Source organism: Corvus kubaryi, unplaced genomic scaffold (assembly GCF_017639235.1).
Source record: "Corvus kubaryi isolate FWS band 111438036 unplaced genomic scaffold, C.kubaryi_AGA036_p1.0 37398, whole genome shotgun sequence".
Lineage (NCBI taxonomy): Eukaryota > Metazoa > Chordata > Aves > Passeriformes > Corvidae > Corvus > Corvus kubaryi.
Window position 1 is genome coordinate 11792774 of NW_024581137.1, and position 17408 is coordinate 11810181.

A 17408-nucleotide genomic window follows, 5' to 3' on the forward strand; every position below is an offset into this window, starting at 1 on the left:
GCTTGGAGTCCTTCATTGTGGAAGACAGATAGATTTGCAAGGCAGAAGATTGCCTGCTCATTTTGTCTGAACAATTTAGTTGGGTAGATTTTGCTAATGCCCATGCCTGTACTCCTCATATTTAAATAACCTTATACTGAGCATATATCAGGGTTCAAAAAGGATTCACTAACTCATTGAAATACATCATAGCTCTTTTTTATGCATCCAGAGCAAGAGCAGAAAGACGTCAGAAAGGTATTATAAGAGAGTGAACATTTATCTGAAATGCTATTTATATTTCATTTAATTGGCTGAAAAGGACTGTGGAAGGCCAATAATGAGTGAGGGAGGCAGGCAGCCATCCCACTGTGCATGAGGGATGGTGTCTTGATGGGTGGTTTAATGACTCCAACGTGTGTGGAGGGGCCAGAGACCAGGCAGCTGACCAGGCAGAAATAGGCTGTGTTCAAGGCACAGCTTGAGTGGGGAAAGAAGAGTGATGCAGTGCCTGCTTTCCCCCTCACTTACAGTTTGATGGTCCTTGTGCTGCTGGTTTTGATTCTCATGGGTCCATTTCTCATTGTGAAGGCAGGAGTCATGCCTGCCTTCTCCAGGTTCAAGTCTCTTCTGGGATGAATTAATGTGTCAGATTTGCATCAAGCCCCAGCTGCTCACCTTACCATATCCCTCAAGAAGGGGCCTGAACAAATGCTGCTGTGTTTAACTGAGCATTTTCTTTAATACCCTAATTTCTGGAATGGGACAGAAAAGAAATGAAAATACAGCTCTGAGTCTGAAGCTGGAAAGAGATAAGTCTGTGGGATGCCCAGACAGGGTAAGGAAGCAGAAAGGGTGAAAGGTGTTCTGAATAGAGAGCCATTTTGGAGAGGCACGTGTCTGCTTTATGGTGAGGTAGCTGTGAACAGTGGGAGATAAAAACAGCTGCCCTTGTCATCTTCTTGTATATATGCAAGGCTAAACCATCGATGTCGGACATCAGCATAAAGTCTGACGCAAGTGAAAAGACAGACAAATGCAAACAAGCCCACCATGAATTTTCAGTGATAGAGCTAGGCAAACTGTGACAGAGGAAGTTTAAACTGAATATTAGGAAAAAATTCTTCATGGAAAAGGTTGTCAAGCATTGGAACAGGCTGCCCAGGGAAGCAGCTGAGTCACCATCCCTGGAGGTATTTAAAAGATGTGTAGATATGGTGCTTAGGGATGTGGTTTAATGGTGGATTTGGTAGCAGTGGGCTAACAATTGGACTTCATTATCTTAAAGGTCTTTTCCAATCTAAATGATTCTATGATTCTGTGATCTGAAAGGTGAAATGTTAAGGGATGACCTCATGCCTGAGTTTGGCTTGTCTGTATAAGATGAGATTATCAGTGCGATCTTTACTGACTGCTACATCACCCTCATCTTCTTGAATTAGTGGATGTATATTCCTCCAAGTGCTTTGAGTTCTTTCATACAGCCTGACTTCTCTATAGCATGAAGGCTCTGTACATAGCTGGCTGGCCAGTGACTTGCCTAATCAATATTTGAAAAATCAGCCTGCTCTGCCTTTTCGTATTCACCCATGGATGATGGATACTACTCCTGCAGGGCTATTTTGCTGATGGAAATTGTCCAGCTCAGCTGCAGGTCTTTTATTATCAAAGCAAATCAGTGAAAGATCTCTTTAGAAGGACCAAAAAACCACAACGTCCCCCACCCTATTACTGAATGGCAAAGTGCCACCACAGTACATATGCTGTAGAGATCCCATTTCTGAGCACAGAAGTCCCAGTACAAGCCTCAATCAATATGTTTAAATAAACTTGTGAACTTTGGTATGTGCTAAAAATGCCTCCAGTGACATTCAGCACTGTTTCCTAGCCCAAACACTGGGAATAATTATCTTTTATTGGCATCTGTTCTGTGCTGAGATCAAGAGGCTGTTGAGCTGAAATTCTTTTATTTGCGTTACTGGAGGAAAGATCAAATGGAACAAATATAATCAAACATTTATTTTTCTTCTTCTCTGATGTTGTGATGCTCCCCTTGTAAGCACTTACAACCTGGCAGCATCTGGGGCAAGCTTTTGCCCCACCCCCCTCCACCACAGCTTCATCAGCACTAAACTGGGAGCCTGATAGGGGGTTGCATTTCTGACAAAACCCAACGCCATAGCGATAGCGCTGCAGGGATCGATGCAGTAGATGCGATTTTGCCTTGCCTAGCAGGCTACTAGCTATTTATGGCAAGGCAATAATCACACTGAGTTGGTAATGCTTGGATCTCACTTCTCTGGGATTTAAATCAGTACCCAAACTGCAGGACAGCAGAGAGTCTGTCCCAAGGTTCCTGACTTGTATTTAAGGCTGGCTCTGAGTGACTCTCTTATCTAAGGCCTCTGACAAGTCTTTCAGTAATATTGCCACACTCTCATGCTCCTTAATTGCCAGAGTTGAGGGTTTGGGGCACTTTTGTCTAGATAATAGCAAGAATTAAGTCTTCTTTAGGTTGGAAAAGGCCCACAGCTGTGCCCATAGAACTCAAACTGCAAAATCTATGTTAGTAAGATTACCTCTGGATTTGTAGGGTCATTTGCACACAGTAAGAACACAATAGCCAGGTTTGTTTTTCTGCATTAATATCAGACGACTGAGGAAATGTACTGCGTCACCAATAATCACAGAGCCATAGAATCATTTCGTTTGGAACACCACTTTAGGATCATCAAGTTCAACCATTAATCCAGCACTGTCAAGTCCACCACTAAGCCATGTAAATCACTGTAGGGCTCCTTACAGGCAGTAGTGAGAAATACACTTTGAGGATGCAGTTCATCAGATCCCTGCTTTGCAGAAAGCCATCTTTAGTAGAAAATCCAAAGGCACCCCTTTTTTTCAACCCTAACAGCCAGAGCTTCCCAGAAGCGCACAACCTGCTGTGCTCAAGTGTGCAGGGTGATGTAGCTGTATTTTTCATGTGTTCCCTGTTTGAAAGCCTTAAGAGGCTTGTTCCCACATTTTAATGTATCCAAACTGAAGCCAGTCATGTCAACGATTTACATTTCTAAGAGCACACATATCAACTGTCCTTGCAAGCTGGGACAGGTAACTTCATTAAAGGTGGCAGAATAAAGGATAATCATCTCAGCTGCTGCATGGCAATAACTTGGAACAAATTTTTTCGATATGAGTGCAAGAAAATACTGGTTTAAATGCTTTCCCTGCAGCTTTGAATGACAATGAGATGGAGAGACTCTGAAACAGACGCATAACTTGAACTGCAAGCAGCAACTGATAAGGAAACTGGGGCAGAGGGAATGACTCAGTTGGCTGTGGTGCAGTCGCAAATCCACATGGGGCTCTGGAAATGTTCATCCGTGCCAGTGATAATGCACCAACCACAGAGATGCTTATGACAGTCAGAGAAATTTGGAGAGCAGTAATGAAAAATAACCAACGCAATAAACCACTGGGAACTTCAGAGTCAAAGGGCACAAAGGACAGCGTTTTGAAAATAAAAGGAAGAAAAGGGACTGAGAAGATCTTTGATCTAAAGGCTTCTTCCTGCAGGTTTTATCTCTCCAGACACAAAAATACAAGGTTTATGTCTATTCCCTTAAGAACTGAACAGCGTGTCAAAGAGGAAAGAAAGGGAAAGAAAGACTTCCAGTATAACATTTAATCATCTTAAAAATGCATACATGAATGTGACAAAGAGAAAAAATGCATATATCTTAAAAATCAATATGTAAAAGAAATCTAACCAAACAGGGGGAAAAAAAAAAGTGCATTAATGTGTGCAGTGACTTGGACAGAATAGGATAGATAAATATATACTGCCAGCTGATCTCCTTTTGTAAGATAACTATTTCATATTTCTTTTTTCATCTAAGTGGCCCCTAATCCTGACAGATGACAAACCAATTCTTGCTTGTCCTGTTTTGGGGCTTCATGGAAGTATTTTTCATTCTCTCTTCTTTTTGATGGCTTTTTTCAATGTATTTGCTGTATACATAAAACAGGTCTTTAGGGACCCGTTATAGAAAGCAGCATTGAAACTAACTTCATTTTCGCATCTCATTTCACAGTTCTAGCGGCAATCACGTATTGCTCCCTACAGGGAAGGGGTGACTCTTAAATTGTGTTTAAGACCTTACTCAGAAAATCAGAAACCCTAACTCGGTTCCATTGCATCTCTGTCAGGGGCAGCAAAGATAGAGGCTGAAACCTTACCTGTCCCCTAGCTGATCTGACACCACCCCCCAAACCAATGTACATTAGGTGTCAGGAACTCATATGGAAGCACAAGAAACGGAGAAATGTTGTGGGTCCTTCAAACTCCAGAAACCACACCCCTGCTCTTGGGATCAGACTAGAGGATTGTATTTCTTCACTAGCTACACGTGTTCCCTAACACTGTCTGCTCTGCCATCATGGAAATTCAAGCTTGTCTTTGCATGCTTTGCCTCAGGTTTTTGGCAGCCACACACCTGCAAGTTTCTCTCAGATCTGCTTAAACTAAGAGAGGCTTGAGGGTGTGGCTGGAGAGATTGGGCTGGGAGTGACCGAGTGGGGCACTTCATGGGTCATTAGCTCCTGCAGCTAATTGGGAACTAATGGGGTCTGGTGACCCCCAACCAAAGCCCTCTCCTACATGGTGTGTCCCCCACACATGCTACTGGCCTGTACCTGAGGATATGGTAACTGAGATTTAGCTCTGCAGAGCCTCACATGTGCTAAAACTCCCAAAAAAGATAGACTGGATCAAGCTGGGTGAGCTGAGAAAGTTCTTCAGTGTGTTCTGGCACCCTGAGAGCAAATACTGAGAGCTGCAGGACTTCCCTTCAGAGCAGAATTTAACCAAAACCCTGCAGAGAATGCAAGGCACATCCTTCCTCATCTGTGTGCTGAATGGAGGGAGTTCTGGCCCCCTCCCATTTCCTTAGCAGGAAGCAGCAGCAGGTTGGCCAGTGTATATCATGGATATACATGTGTATTCATTTATTTATATATATATTATCACTAGTACCACTAGTCCAAATTCAACCTTGAAAAAATTCAACTGACCCTATGTGTTCTGCCTAACAGCTAGCGAATGACTGTGGAGCTAGGTCATTCCAGGGCACTGAGGGTTTCCCATCTGCAAGAGGTGGTGATCTCACTGCACCTCTGGCTCTGCACTGGCCTTGCCTCCTCTTCAAAAGCAACACATGGAGGTTCAGAGAGACAAAGTGTTGACTGCATTCTCAGCGCTATTTAGGTGAGTAATGCTGCAGACAGGTATTTAGTGGGGTGTCCAGGAGCATTTCTGTAGAGTTTATTCCTCCATCCACTTGGCTCTCATCGTTCCCAAAAGCACGTTTCAGGGCTTTGAGGCACTCGTGGGCTATAACAACCCTGAGCAGCCCCACCAGCCCTGGGCACCCCCCTGAACTACACTCCTCTGCCACCTGGCTGGACCTGCTCCAAGCCCAGGTTGCAAACACATTAAAAAGAGCTGATTTTGTTACAGCTCAAGAACTGTAGGGTGACCCTGCCAGACCCTTTTGGGCAGGGGAAACCCCAGACATCACCTCTCTGCACCTGGTGCTTTGCAGAGGGAAGAGTTGCTCCAGCTCTCATACTCTATTTCTAGGCAGGCAGCATCTCCTGAGTCACCCTTGACCTAGGTCTGCTTCCCTGACTTACGTGTTGTGCACAACCTGATGGAAGCATTTATAATCAAATGCTTTCCTTTGGGACAGGTCTAATTTGTTTTTTACCTCCCATTAATATCATTTATGCACTTGCTAAGATTAAAAGGCAACATCAAATGCTCCTTCGCTCCTGTACCAAGACAGCTTTAGGTCTTACCGTGTCACGGACTTGGAAGTAATATAAAATCTGCTTGGCAAAAGGAAAGGATTTGCTATCTGATTGGAGTGGGAAGAAGAAAGATTTCACGCTGGTCTGGGGAGGGGCCAGCAGGGGGAGGGGTGTCACCTTCCCAGGTGGCCTCTAATTCAAATCTCTCATTTCTCTGACCAGACTGCAGATTTTAAAAGCTTTGGGGTTTTGTTTCTTCAATTGGTTTAAGAGCTTGACTAATGTATAAGGTACAGTGCAAAGCAGCTCTGTGTTACACATGCAGTTATCTCACTGCTCTTTCCACAGGCTAAAATGAAAGAAAATAGCACAGCTGATTACAGGCTTCAGCTACATGCTTTGCAGGTTTACATGCCTGGGAGCAGCTTGGGATCTATCTCTGTGCTTTATAAGTGCCGTTGTTTAGCTTTGTGCTTTGCAATAGATATAAAGCAGAAACCATTCCCAAGACCTCTCTGCTAGGAAGGTTTTCCTTGCCTATTATTAGCACTCTGCTTTTGCAGAAAATGCTCATGAGCCAATATGCAGAGTTCTAAAGGACTTCAAAGTGTCATTGGGAACCAAGTGATATGTGTGTTAAAAAGGGTTTAATGGAGCTGCAGTCGCTGTAGCACAGTGTCTTTTTATAGCAAGTTTTTACAGCGTTAAGAAAAACATCCTGCAGATTTCAGTAGGATTGGCATATGGATAAGGTACTTTGCACTATGATTTTTGTTTATCTGCTACTAAAAAAAAAGAAAAAAGAAAACCAGCATTGCTAGCTATAGGGAGAATAATAAGCAGAAACAGTTCTGCAAAACTCAGGCAACAGTTATTACCTTCATTTTGGGTTTAATTATTTTTTATATTTTTCAAAGAAAAGCATATATTTGAAAATAAATGGCTTGGCTTAAAGAATGGAGATAGAGAGTGATTTATATTCACATTGAAGATTTTATAGTCTTTTTTTTTTTCCCCCAGAGCCACTGGATTATATTATCGTTAGCACAAGGCAAATCCTCCTTATCAAAGTTGAGGCAAACTTCCTGGGACTGTCTTTAGAAGGTCGTAGGGGAGGCTCCCAAGGAAGGAAGTGGTTTGCAAAAAACACATTAAATACTGAAGCAGGTCTGATCCATGTGTGATCGTGTTGGTCTGCAGGAATTGGCTGGGAATCACTGATTTTAATACATCCTCTAGTTTCCTTTTTACAACACTATTTGTAAGTCTCTTTTAGTTATTCCTGGGAAGCATGTGGGGAATACTTGATGAGACAGGCTCCTCATTGTCCTTTAGCAACCCATGTCAATGGCCTGCCCACTTCTGAAAGAGACAGACAGGGAATGGAAAGGAAAGATGAGTACCCATTGCCCACTGTGAGGGGAAGAGACTTGCGCTGGTTTATACAAAAAGGCAAAGGTGGAGGTGGGACACAGCTTTGTCCCTCCGGTGCCTCAGTCCTAGATCACCTCCTTATAGCCATCCTTGCATCCACAGTGCCTGGGATGTAGCTGTTTGGACTTGTTCCACCTCTGAAGTCATGTCGTTTAAACATGTTTTACTCTCTGCTTTTGCTTCAGGCTGGGGAACGACTGGTTTATGCCTTGTCTGAGGGATTAAAAAAAACAGAGCCAGGGAAACCTTTAGTTGTTGTGACTGCCAAAGCAGGAACAGCTCAGGATTTCTCAAGGCGCACAGGCAGCTGGGGGCTGCAAGCGAATGTGCTCAAAGCCGATGGGAACGGGGGTTCAGCTCCCAGTGCTGCCTTCACACTGGCAGCTGTCTCCCATCCCTGTGGCTCGGTCCCAGCACTACTAAAGCCCCGGCAAAACCCCAGAACCCCAGCACGGCAGCCCCGTCCCTCCTGCCCCTGCGGCTCCATCTTGAGCAGCTTCTTTCATTTTTCACACTCAATCCTCCTGAACGGAAACCCTGGTCAGAAATTTTACAGAAGCAGCTGAAGAGATTGGTTTTTTTTTTTCCTTTCTGCGGAGGAGGACAGAGGAGCAACGGCGCACGGGGGAAGGGTTTGTGGAGTTGTTTTTTTTTTTTCCCCTTTTTGCAACACTAGTTTTTCAGGGGAGTGTCTTGTGTTATTAATGCTGAGTGGCTCCGGCAGCTGCTGTGGTTCAAGGTCGTTAGTCATCTACTGCTACTGCAGGAGACACGGGAGCGCTGAGCCAGAGCTGTTCATCCAACCCTCTTGGTCCTCCCAGGCCAGCAGGTTGGGAAGAGCTGCACATGGGGCAGCGGGGTCGCGTGGGGGTGTGGAGAGCAGCCTGGGGCCACAGGGGCATCCTCCCAGCCTGGTCACAGTGTGCCCAGGTCTATGGGACCTGCTGGGTTTAATGGGTGGCAGGGCCTGAGAGGGGCTGAGGGGTTGGGAGAGCACCTGCGATGTGCGAGTGTGGGATCCTCCATGCACCCCATGAGAGGGCAGACATCTCTGTCCCCGCCTGGGAATCTGTCCCTGCATTACTTACAGCTGCACAGGCACGCCAGTCTCCTTTCTCCTCAAGCTGCACGGATGCAGGATACTCCCTGAGAGTTAAGGGAATATAGGTCCACGTGCACCCTTCCCTCCTTATTTCTTCTTTTTTTTCTTCTTTAGGATGAAGGGGTCTAGGCAAACATTCCTTAATTTATTCTGCATCCTCTGGCTCTTGCTTCTGCTGAAGGCTGCCTCTTCCTCCCCTCTGCCCCATGGAAAAGACCCACGACCCCCTTCGCTCCCCTTTGGGCTGTACAAAGGACACACCTGTGTTGGTATGTATCCAGGTTTTGTTTGCCTGCTGGACTAGTTCATTCCTTACTCTACTGGTGAGCTGAGAGTTGCTATTCACATCATAAATTGCTTCTTTATCTATTTCAACAGCTGTACTGCAAAATGCTTGTAGTCTTTGGTGAAACAGTCACTGAAGATTTTGCAAGGCCATCATGGGATCTGGAATTATTTTATGATTTTGTTTTTTGACTGCTGCTTCCCAAAGTTCATGTTTTTGCTCTGTGGGGAATGGCATCTGAAAAGTTGGCTTTGATGTCGGTAGGTGTGGGATCAGGAAATAGGATGTTAGGAGGTCCTAGTGTTTCTTAGGGTTCACAATGCATTTTGCTTAACTGGCAGGAAGGTTCCCTTCAGGCTTGCCCAGGGTCTCCTCATTGATTTCAGTGCCTAGAAAACTGTTCTTAAGGATGGTCAGTCCATACTGGGGCCAGAGAAACTTCGTGGTCTGGATGATCGTCTCTGGATAGCCGGGTTGCAAAGGCTGCTTCTTCACATTTCCTTTCCTTTTTGTGAGCACACACGTCTGCGTGACCCATACAGAAGTGGGGCAAGTTGGCAACCCCCTTCTCACGTGACTTCAGTGACTGTGGTGATCCCCACAGTACCTATAGCTGGGGATAGGTATCCTACAGTCTCAGCTGGCTAAGTGATTCCCAGAGCAAGACTGGTAACACTGGAATCAGTGTAGACTGTGGATATCTCTGCACCAGAAATGCCCTTGGCATTACAATCCATATACCTAGGGAGATGTGGTAGGTTATATTTTTTAAGTGTGCAAATGGGTATGTCTTATGCATTACAGTCATATGCTTTATTTTGTCATCAGGGGGACTTGTTGATCTTACAGGCCTTTTTCAGCCTTAAAATTCTGCAGTTCTTCTAGCTTCCCAAGGCACCTTTGTGCTGGAAACATAAACCCTGTGACTGCTCTCCGTCCTTCAGAAGGAAATAATTCTTTTCACTGTGGCTCAGGGAATACAGTTAGAAATAATAATCCTAAACTTGATAAAAGCAGTTTTTTGCCCCACTTCTGAGCCACCCACAGTGCCCCTGACAGTTTTGGTGGGGCAGGGTGAATAGAAAGCAGAGTAGAGTCAGGGTGGTGAGGTGGTTCAGCCACCAGCCGGAACATGAGAACAAGAGGTGAAAAACAGAAATGGCTGTGAGGCTGTCCTTGTTTGGGCTGGGAGCCGTGCAAGCGGTAACCGAGCAGCTGCCAGAGCTAGGGGGAAGTGGTGTTGTTTAGTAGTGAGCGCTTAAGGCAATAACAGTTTTGATGACAGGAAAGGCAGTGATCATGCTCATCTGTGGGATTTTTACACTGGTGGTTTTTGGATGTCAGGTTGTGAGCATTGTCTGTCCTTTCCATCCTGTTGACCCAGAAAACTTTTAAATACCACATATTGCATTGAAGTTGCCTTGTGCAAGAGAACTTGTCCTTTCTTTCCTTCCTAAAGGGAGGGGAGCTGTACTAGCCCCATTGCTGGGACCACTGAGCATCTCTTTTTTCAGGGAGGAGACGAGAAAACCACTGCCTCCCACACCAGTTTCTCTTTCTGAGGTGTCCCTTCAGCTAAAAACATCCTTGTGAGCTTGACTCAGGACCAAAACAGACTGTGCCCATCTCTGTAAACCACAAGATAAAAATGAAGTGTGGATGGTGCTAAAAGGGGCATGAGCCAGGCCTGTCAGGGAGGGCTGGTGGCTGCTACCCCAGATGGCCAACTCTGGGCTTTTGCTGATTAGCTGCTCTTTCTACTAACTCTTGAAAATACTGTGTCCCTTCCTTTTCTCAAGCAGAAAGGGAAAGCACAGAGGAATTGGTGTTTGCACTTGCCATGGCTTGGAGCAGGGGTAATGTCAGCTCTTGCATCTGATTTGGTGACCAGCCCTTTCAGGAGCACATCCTCCTAAAACTCAACCCCAGATTCTTAGTTGGCTTACCATCTGAGAAGGTAATGAGAAAGAGATATGAGTACTTCTGTGTCTTCTTGGCCTTACAGATCAAGGACAAGATGATTTCTTAGAATCAGAGAGAATAATAGAATAGTTTGGGTTGGAGGGAACATTAAAGTTCCTGTAGTTCATCCCCCCTGACATGGGCAGGGAAGCTTCCCTTGCATCAGCTTGCTCAGAGCTCCATCCAACCTGGCCTTGAATAGTGGCAGGAATGGGACATCCACAGCTTCTCTGAGCAACCTGTTCCAGTGCCTTCTCACCGTCACAGTGAAGAATTTCTTCCTTAAATCTTACCTAATTTTTAATGTGAGAAATTCCCATTGCTAAATGCATAGGAGATTTTCTTGAAGAAATGGGTTTTTTTCATGCAAGTTTGAATGTGTGGTCAGGTGTCTAATCTTTCAAAGTTATCTGCCTCACTTTTCTGAGGGAAATGAGGTGGCTACACACTGAATTTCTGATCACTCCTGTGTACCACCTGCTTGACTGAGATTGCTATGTTAGTAGCCAAATCCAGTCAGAAAGTGAATGCTCTTTCAGTAACAAAACCAAGAAAATATTTCCCATTAAGCCTTTCCACTGAAAGTATCACACTTCTTGAAGAAATACATGGAAATAATATGACAGGAGAGCAAAGTGCAGCTCTGATACCTCTGTTAAATGTGCTACAACTTGGTTGCTTCCTCCTTCTGTTCCCCTTGCTTGCAACACTCCCTGGGTAGGCACCACCATCTGCCCCAGTATATTCCAGTCGTACTGGCAAAGAAGTTGGGTAATTCAAGGGGCTTCCCTGCCCTTAGCAGATCCTGGAAAATGTATTTTGGGTAGGCACCTATATGCCAATATGGCATAGGGCTGGAGGAGAGGAGGGTGTGCCTCCAGTGAGATTTAGACAGAAGTTTTAATCACCCTTCCTAACTGTAGAAAAAATCGCATCATTTTTTCTCCGTTTTCCTGAAAAATGTGGCTGCTTCATTCAGAGAAACTCTTTTCATAATTGACTTGGTGTAGAAACAAAACAACTGGAGTGTTGCAACCTAAAATGGGGTTTAATACTACTTCATTTTAGAGTTACAGCAAAGAGGGGGAAAAGCACCCAATATTAACCCTCCCAACCACAGGATCAGATGTATACCTAAGCAATTCCTCACTATCTAAGATAACTGGTCTGTAGCAGTACCTAACCACAGCCAGGTAAATGGTCTTTCTTTGGCCTTGTCACAAGAAAAACTTTCCCAACATCTGACAGTCCTTTTTCTCCATCAGTATTTCCTGTCTCCCCAGGCTGGTAAAATGCCACCCTTTTTGAATTCTGTGAAATCAGCTCAGGCCCTTCCTCTGGGCCTTCTGCACTCTTTGCGTGTGATATATTCTTCTGGTTTTTCCTTATGATAGATGAAAGGGCTTTTGCAAGTTTTCCTGCATGCAAAAGCCCACTAAGCTGTTTTTCGTCCTGCAAAGGCAGTGAGGTTTTGTTCTGTGCCCTGGTTTGGGAGCTGGATGCTGGGTCTGGCTTTCCTTTCTGGGTTTGTTACTCATGGGCAGTATGGCTTAAGGGATTTATTCAGGATGAGACCTGGAAATCCCTTTGCTGAGTGCAGCCTGACTGTTTCAGTGCGGCATTCTGAGAAAGAGATGCAGTGTACTTTTCTCTCAAAAATTAAGCATGAACGAATCCCTCATATACTCAGGTCTTTACTTTCCCAGCTGTTAAATGAGGAAAATGCTGCCTGTTTCATGGGGCAAGCAAAGTTTTACTTAAGTTAATGTTAAGGTACCCAAAGACAGTGCAGCAAAACTGGTAAACTGTTGACACTGGTGTTAATGTTTCATCATTTTTCTACTGGTTTTGAAAGCTTTTATTCAATTCCACCCTGAATTACAACAGAGCCCTTTAAGGGTTTTTGCAAATTGCTCTGTTCTCTAGCAAAGGTGACTTCATCCAGAGGTACCTGACGCAACCTCAGGAAAGGCAGAAGCTGCCCTGGAGGATGCAGAAAGTCAGGGAGACACTGAAAGGCAGAAGGGAACTTCTGTATTCATCTCCCTTCAATATACCAAGAAAGGGTATTTGGGGAATGGTAGATTAGTCAGTTAAACATCAAATCCTACAAAAATCCTGCAACAGTTAAAACTTTTTAAAAACAACTTTCAAAAGTAGCGTCAGATCAACCTAATTTTCTTTGCCAATGGGATAATGCCATGTAGACATGGAATAAGAAGTAGATATTATAGCTGGGCTTTTGTAAGTCTTTTAGCACCGCCTCAGCACTAATCTTATGCTTGAGAGATGTGTGACATTGATTAAGCTTCTACAGGGCAGAACAAAACGGATGGGTAGTCTTGTTCAGAGAGTAATTACAAGTGTCTCACTCCCTAAGCAAATGGATGTACAAAATCATATCTTTCTTGGACTTCTCTTTTGAACATACTATCATTCCATATTTTCTCTAGCCAGGATAATGAAATTTGTGCTATTAAATTAGCAGTTCTTGTAAAGCTGAAATTGTTTGCAAGTGAAATGGAGGGAAGAAATAAATTCAAAACAATCTTGACAACTTGGAGTACTTGCATCTGAAAAGGTAATTTCAATATGGGAATATTGAAGGCACTTCAGCAGAAATAGTCAATGACACACACAGCAGATGAGGAACAATGGGCTGGGTAGCATCCCTAGGGGAGATCATCCGGGCTTGTAGTGGCACAGTGATGGCTTGCTGTCACAAAGCACGCACATGCGGCACGCACCGAGACGTGCAAACAGAAGTTAGCGTGCAAGACATGTGAAGTAACCTGTTACCTTTCTCAGCATTGACAAAGCCTCAGAGGGATTTCTGACTTCCCTTTTGGGGCTGTGCATCAAGAGTGATGCAGAGTGACAGGAGGTTTCAGAGAAAAACAAGAATAAGCTATAAAGAAAGAGTGAATAAATTAGAGTTAACTAGTCTAGAGAAGAAAAACTTGAGAAAAGACATATCTGTCCTTGAAAACATTAAAGGCGTGATCCATTCTCCAGGTTCATAAGAGCTATGGCAAGAAGTAACAGAAATGGGCACCAGTGGGGACATTCGGGTTAGGAGGAGGATTTTCTTATGACAGTGATAAGTGAGCACAGTAATCTGTTCCTGAGAAATCTGTAGAAGACCTCATCAGAGATCTTTACAAACTGTGTCTGCCCTGTCCCTTCAGAACAGCCTAGATGGTATAGATCGTCTGCTAGGGCAGAGGTTGTGTAAGAGGACATACTCCAGGCCAGCATTTGGGGAGTTCTGTGCTGTGACTGCAAGAGCAGCATTTGCAAAGAGCAGCATTTATTTATTCCCCCCCCCCGCAGCAGACTGCTGTGCTCTATTGGTGATTAACTTTGGTTGCCCTTTATGGAACGAGGCGATTAGTCAGGGGGCCCTCAATAGGGCCAGACAGCAGCACTCTCCATCTTCTCTGCAAGTAAGCAGTAATCCTGTGGGTCAGCAGCCAGGGAAGCAAATTTCCCCATCTTTGTGCTCAATATAATGCCATTCTCAGCAACCTTTGCGGGTCACCGCCTCCCTTCAGCCGGGAGCACACAATTCGTAGTGTATGAAGGAGCATGTTTTCGAAACATATTTCCAGCTCTGATTGCATTAAAGAACGGGTGTTTCTGAGCTACTGGCAGCATAAAATGCTGACCTTTACCTGTGTTGATTTGCGTGATAGTCATTGTCCTCAACAGTTTGCCTCTGTCTAGCTGTGCATGAGTGCAGGGATGAAATATGCCCTGTGGAGTGGCAGCAGGATGGGTGGCATTCAGAGTTCCCGATAACTTCACACAATGGAACATGCCAAATGGAGTTGGAGGCTTCTAACAACTGCGCTCAGACAAAGTGGCTGTGCACATACTGTCTGGGGGGGCACCATGACAGAATGTATAATTTACAGCTCAGTGAGTTCTGTAAAAAAGCCATGCCCAATATCAGTGTAGCACCACAATGTATTTTACTCTAAAAGGTTGGGAATCGACTTTGATTACAGCAAAGTCAATTCCAAGCCACAGCAGCTCTGCTCACTTCACCAACATTGCTCCATTTAATCAGCAGCAAAGTTTGACCTGATGATCAGCAATAAATACTAAATTTGACCATAACATTTTTCCTATGATTATACTTTTGCTAGAATAAACACAGGCATGGGAATAGTACAGTAGAGATACTAGGGAAACTATTCAGCAGCTTTTCAGCAACTGATGGTAAAAATTTCTTTTGCAAAATCACCCCAAGTCTTAGTGAAAGCCTATGACTGTAAAAGGTATATATATCTGTTGATCACAATAAAAAGATGTGCTCAGCATGCAAACACATCCACATCTATGTGTGTGTAAATGCACAGTCACGTCCATGTGCATTTGTAGACATGGGTAGTCTTGTACATTTTACATTACTGATGGTTCTGTTGAGTATAATAATCTTATTTTATTGATTGTCTATTTGGATGCTGATTGCCACGTGTGGGCCTCTCACTCTTGTTCATGTGTTAACCCTGTAGAGATCTTCTGCTTATGTTTAAGGCAATCACTTTTACTGCTCTTAGGAACTGTATATCTGAAAAAAAGTTTCTCACATTCAGAATCCTAAAATGGTGAAGCCTTTGCAACAAGGATGAAGTTATGCACTTACATTAACTCCCCCTGACAGCATTTGGGCTTCAGTAAATTTTCAATACCCTTTCCTGATTTTGGAAAGAGAAATGTGTTAATGTCACACATACATACGCAGGGGTTTTTTTCCCTCTTAATTAATACAGAAAACATTTCTATTGGAAATGCCTGGGGTTATAGATTTTGTTAAATAGGGCTCTTTCAAGTGTAATGAAGGACACACTAGGGATACATTTGGCTGGCAGGTATGGATACCAGAGTCTTCCACTAGATGGAAAAAACTGAATTTTCTGTACTGTCATAGCTGTATCAGAGTCCTTGTTGGATGTCTTAATGAAACAAAAATGAATGATTGGAGCTCTGAATTAGGGGGCCTAAGGTGGCCCACTGCTTTTGCATGAGCAACAGAAATCATAACTGGTATTCCAGGAATTTGTTACAAATTCACTCAAAATGCTACTATATTGATATTAATATTTTAAAAATGTCTTTAGCCACTATACTATGTGCAATTTAATGCCCAGTGACAGGTTTGTTAATAGTGTACCATTTAGTGTTTCCAAGATATTTCATAAGACTTAGCAAATTAAGGATGAAAGGGTCTTGTATATGCTAACATATTTGAATATGGCTACCTATAATTATATTCCATCACTTCAGTATCTCTGTAAAATACCTTAATACTGTAAATGAGATAGGAAACAAAGTCTGAGTTAAAAGACTTTATCACTCAGATGCGTTTCCAAATTACCTTTCAAAGCAACAAATCCTCTGGCTGTATATGGGAAGATAACTGTCCTTACTTTGTATAAATGGTTATGTCATTTGAGCTGAATATTTCCGTGCTGGAATGAAATCTTGAGGTTGTTAAGGGCTGTTATTTGAAAGTATCAGCTCAGTAATGAGAAGCAGTGCAGGAAGGAAATATGGATATTGAGCACTGTTAGGAAAGGAATATATAGTGAGTGAGATGCTGGAACAGGTTGCTCAGAGAAATTGTGGCTGCCCCCATCCCTGGCAGTGTTCAAGGCCGAGTGGGATGGGGCTTTGAGCAGCCTGGTGCAGTGGAAGGTGTCCATGCCCATGACAGGGGGCTTGAAACAAGATGATCTTTAAAGTCCCTCTCAACCTAAACCATTCTATGATTATATAAAAAAGAAAATATTCTCTGTGTTGTAACTTTGCATAGCCATGGTCTGCCTGCACCTAGAACACCCACATGGATGTCCCCATCTCAGAGGAGAAAGCCTTATTTCTTATTAGCACCCCATGTGAATAAGGAATGTCTTGTTCCAGGTTGAACTGGAACTGGATAAGATTAGTTTGGAAAGAGGTGTTTTTATGCCAGAACAACTGCATCAGCACAAAGCAATATCCTCTTTTGTAGACAGGTTCTTGGGTCTTCCCACCTTTAGGCTTTAAGAGATGCCTTTGGAGCTTAGGATCATCTATAAATGGAAGAAGCAAAGACTGTTTTGGGAAAGCCTTCATCTTCTGTATAAAGCCAGGAATGTGATAAATGGCTTCTTGTGTGCAGAGCCTTGCTGCAGCAGACAGATTTTTAGGCAGAGGTTTGCCATATCACCAAGCAAGGCACCAGTTCCTGCTCCATCAGGAGTGAGCAGAGTGGCCGCGGAGTAGCCACAGCCTGGCCAGCAGGGTTTTTATTGGTGTCCAACGCCACTTTTTTGGACTTATGTCCTCCTTGTACTCTGTGGGTACATATAATTTATGACTGGAGGGGTGAGAAAGAAATTCAGCATGCAGAAACATGAGCAAAGGATGGCAAAGGAAGATGTGCCAGGTGCCAGAAAACCCATTTAACAGAGTTTTACTCAGACAAATATACCTACAAATCTGAAACTTAGAGAGGCAGCTTTCACTATCCAGATACTTTTTGACATCCCTAGGTAGAATTCTAATTATAGATCCTTTCAAACTTGTGTGGCAGAAGTGGATTAAGTTAAATAGTCTGCTCAAACTGCCAGAGGCTTCACAGCTAAGCGCTGAATTCCTCTAGTTCTGATTTTATTAATGGGGTATGATTTTTTTTTCCTGGGCTTGTTGGAAATGGCATTTTTTTTATTACACACTACTTTCAAATACATGGAGAGAAGTACTTCCTGATGTGTGAGTTTTCACCTTACTGCACCGAGCAAAATGGTTATGGTCTTGTCTTATCTCTTCAGAAATTAATAGCAG

General features: G+C 43.7%; 1 protein-coding gene across 2 annotated transcripts in view; it reads left to right on the forward strand.

Moving 5' to 3' along the window:
* Nucleotides 1–7582: 7582 nt before the first annotated feature.
* Nucleotides 7583–17408, forward strand: part of AOAH (acyloxyacyl hydrolase) — a 76499-nt gene continuing 66673 nt past the window's right edge. Inside the window, exons 1-2 of one of the 2 annotated variants that reach the window (XM_042042853.1) lie at nucleotides 7583–7856; nucleotides 8441–8595. In XM_042042853.1, the coding sequence (XP_041898787.1) occupies nucleotides 8442–8595 (154 nt within the window). In that variant the 5' untranslated portion in view covers nucleotides 7583–7856; nucleotide 8441. Of the gene's footprint in view, nucleotides 7857–7913; nucleotides 8054–8440; nucleotides 8596–17408 lie in introns of those variants that run through there. The other variant, XM_042042852.1, reaches the window with a different exon arrangement.